This window comes from Echinops telfairi, unplaced genomic scaffold (genome assembly GCF_000313985.2).
Source record: "Echinops telfairi isolate 266 unplaced genomic scaffold, ASM31398v2 ScPeMD7_22;HRSCAF=79, whole genome shotgun sequence".
Classification (NCBI taxonomy): Eukaryota; Metazoa; Chordata; class Mammalia; order Afrosoricida; family Tenrecidae; genus Echinops; species Echinops telfairi.
In genome coordinates, this window is record NW_022103919.1 from 3,253,643 (window position 1) to 3,256,003 (window position 2,361).

A 2,361-nucleotide genomic window follows, 5' to 3' on the forward strand; every position below is an offset into this window, starting at 1 on the left:
ACAAATGTGCTTTACACAATTGATGGATGTATGGATGGTGATAAGAGTTGTATGAGCCCCTAATAAAATGATTTAAAAACAAAACAAAAACAACAAAAAAAGAGTTGTTTGCATTAGTTGGTGGTGGTGTGCATTACCAAGCTGGGGTGCTAACTGCAAGTCTGCAGTTTGAAACCACCAGGTGCTCCTCAGGGGAAAGATGAGACTTTCTATTCCCCCAAAGAGGCATAGTCTCGGAAACTCCTTGGAGCTGTTCCACCCTGTCCTGTAGGGTCATTAAGAGTTGACATCACTCAGTGGCAGTGAGTTTGGGTTTTGTGTTTGAACGCTGTGAGGCTGGCTCTATTGATTGGCTAGGACATGACACTAGGGCACATTTACCTTACCCAGAGGATGGTTGATAAGGCTGGGCACACTCCTGGCTGTGAGGGTCAGCTCCTTCTCCTCGCTGCCTTCCATGGGGCCCAGGAGGAAGCGAACACGCTGTTCCTGGGCAGGCGGCGTCCCAGCATTGAGACCTGAGTACACACGGGGAAAGAACATCTCGTCAAGTCTAGTGGGCAACAGGGGAGAGGGAGGGGAGCGGGGCATGGAGCGGGGACTGGACACGGGAAGCAAGCTTTTGGTTAAAATCTTGATTATGCTACTTCTCAACTGTGTCACCATAGACAATACTTAACTTTCCGGAGACTCGGGTTCTCCACCTGAAAAATGGAGAAATGAGGAGTAACAACCTAAACAGAATAGATGATTTGGAAGACTAAACTGGAACTCTCTGTTCAGGCCAGTGGGCCATCTCTGACTTTGGGGGGCGGTAGGAAACCCAAGCGGCGATAGACAGACCACCCGTGCCACCCCCCATTTCCTCCCCAATCACTGGGAGGGGGGGGCGGTCTGGTTCGAAGTGCCCACCTTTCAAAAGCTGCGTCTCCACGGTGTCTCGCAGGAACTTCCATTTCAGCCCAGGGGGCTTGTACGTCGCGAAGAGCCCGTGCAGTCGAGCCAGGCCGGCAGACGCCATTCGTGAAGCCCACGGCCCAGGCTGGGACCCTGGGCGGAAGTGCCGTACGGCCCGCCCTTAAATGTGGCCCTTCCATGGGCGCCGCCATATCCGCCGCCGGAAGTGGTCCTCGCCATACGGCCCCGGGGGAAACGTGCTGCGGGGCGGAAGTTCGGGACCGGAGTCGGAAACCCAGGCTAGCGGGGTCTTGGAGACCCTTTTCGGGGGAGTGAGGTGAAACGGAGGGAATGTGGTCTCGGCCGAAGTAGAAAGTTTGGTTAGCAGATCGCCTGGGTTTCACAGTTAGGGCTTTTCCTTTCGGTGCTGCGAGTTTCTCTTTAAGAGCCCTTTAAGGGGGGGGGGGGGAGAAAAAGAAAAGAAAAAAAAGAGTCGGAATCGAGCACTTTTGGCTTCTCCGGCACTCCGTCGCCAAAGACATTTGGGGACACCTGCCTGGCCGGACTCGCCGGCGGCTATGGTGACCCTGCTGCGTCGCTCCCTGTGCCCCGTCCGCCGGCTGCGGGGTCGTCCCCGGCCCGCTGCAGGCAAGTGGCGCCGGGTTCTAGGCGCGGGCGCGTGGCGTTCGGGGCCACCCTGCTGCCCTGACCTGCGTCTTCGTCTCCCCTCGCAGACGTGCCCCACCGGACCGCCAGCCATGCCGGCCCCGGCCTTCTCTACCCCGACCACATCCCCACCTCCCTGCTGCAGAAGACGCTGCTGGCCGCCGGCTCTGCTGCAATGGCGCTCTACAACCCCTACCGCCACGGTAAGGCCACCTGCGCCCAGCCACCCTGTGGGTGAGGGCCCGCGTGTGCACCCTGGTCTCGGGAGCCGGGGAGGTCACGACCCGTTTCCCAGGGGTAGCGGGGGGCTGAGCAGCACTGTACCCAAGCCTGGAGGTGCTTCATCGCCAAGGGGGCCTCAGCCCAGCCCGGACGCACCCAGGTCGGAAACTGCCTGGTGGAGCTGGGAGGGAGGAAGGATGGATGGACATGGGCTTCTGTCTTTTCAAACTGCCCGGGAGATGCCATCATCCGACGACACTGAGCACTTCCGGGGGACGACAAAGATGACCGAGAAGCGCTCACTGCTGTGGGAAACCCCGCGTGGTACAAGCGGTTAACTGACAGCGAACTGGAAGGCGGGTGGTTCGAACCCACCTTGAGGTGCCTTGGAGGAAAGCTGGGCGGGCGACTTGTACTGAATTCTGCGGCGCACAGTTCTGTCCTGACACGGGGTGCCTACGAGGTGGAATCTACGGGAAGGCACACTCCCCTCGCGCACGGCCATCGGGTTGATGTCCACGCCCGGTGACAGGGGTAGAACCGCCCGACTGCGTTTCCAAGACTGGGACTCTTTAA

The 2,361-nt window shown here is 58.9% G+C and overlaps 2 protein-coding genes across 2 annotated transcripts in view; one reads left to right on the forward strand and one right to left on the reverse strand.

The window, feature by feature from the left end:
• TRUB2 (TruB pseudouridine synthase family member 2) overlaps positions 1–1,037 on the reverse strand; it is an 11,901-nt gene extending 10,864 nt beyond the window's left edge. Inside the window, exons 1-2 of the mRNA XM_045288584.1 lie at positions 913–1,037; positions 387–518 (exon numbers count right to left, since the gene is read on the reverse strand). Coding sequence (XP_045144519.1) covers positions 387–518; positions 913–1,021 — 241 coding nt within the window. The 5' untranslated portion in view covers positions 1,022–1,037. The remainder of the gene's footprint in view (positions 1–386; positions 519–912) is intronic.
• A 438-nt stretch (positions 1,038–1,475) lies between these two features.
• COQ4 (coenzyme Q4) overlaps positions 1,476–2,361 on the forward strand; it is a 10,692-nt gene continuing 9,806 nt past the window's right edge. Inside the window, exons 1-2 of the mRNA XM_045288513.1 lie at positions 1,476–1,545; positions 1,632–1,766. Coding sequence (XP_045144448.1) covers positions 1,476–1,545; positions 1,632–1,766 — 205 coding nt within the window. The remainder of the gene's footprint in view (positions 1,546–1,631; positions 1,767–2,361) is intronic.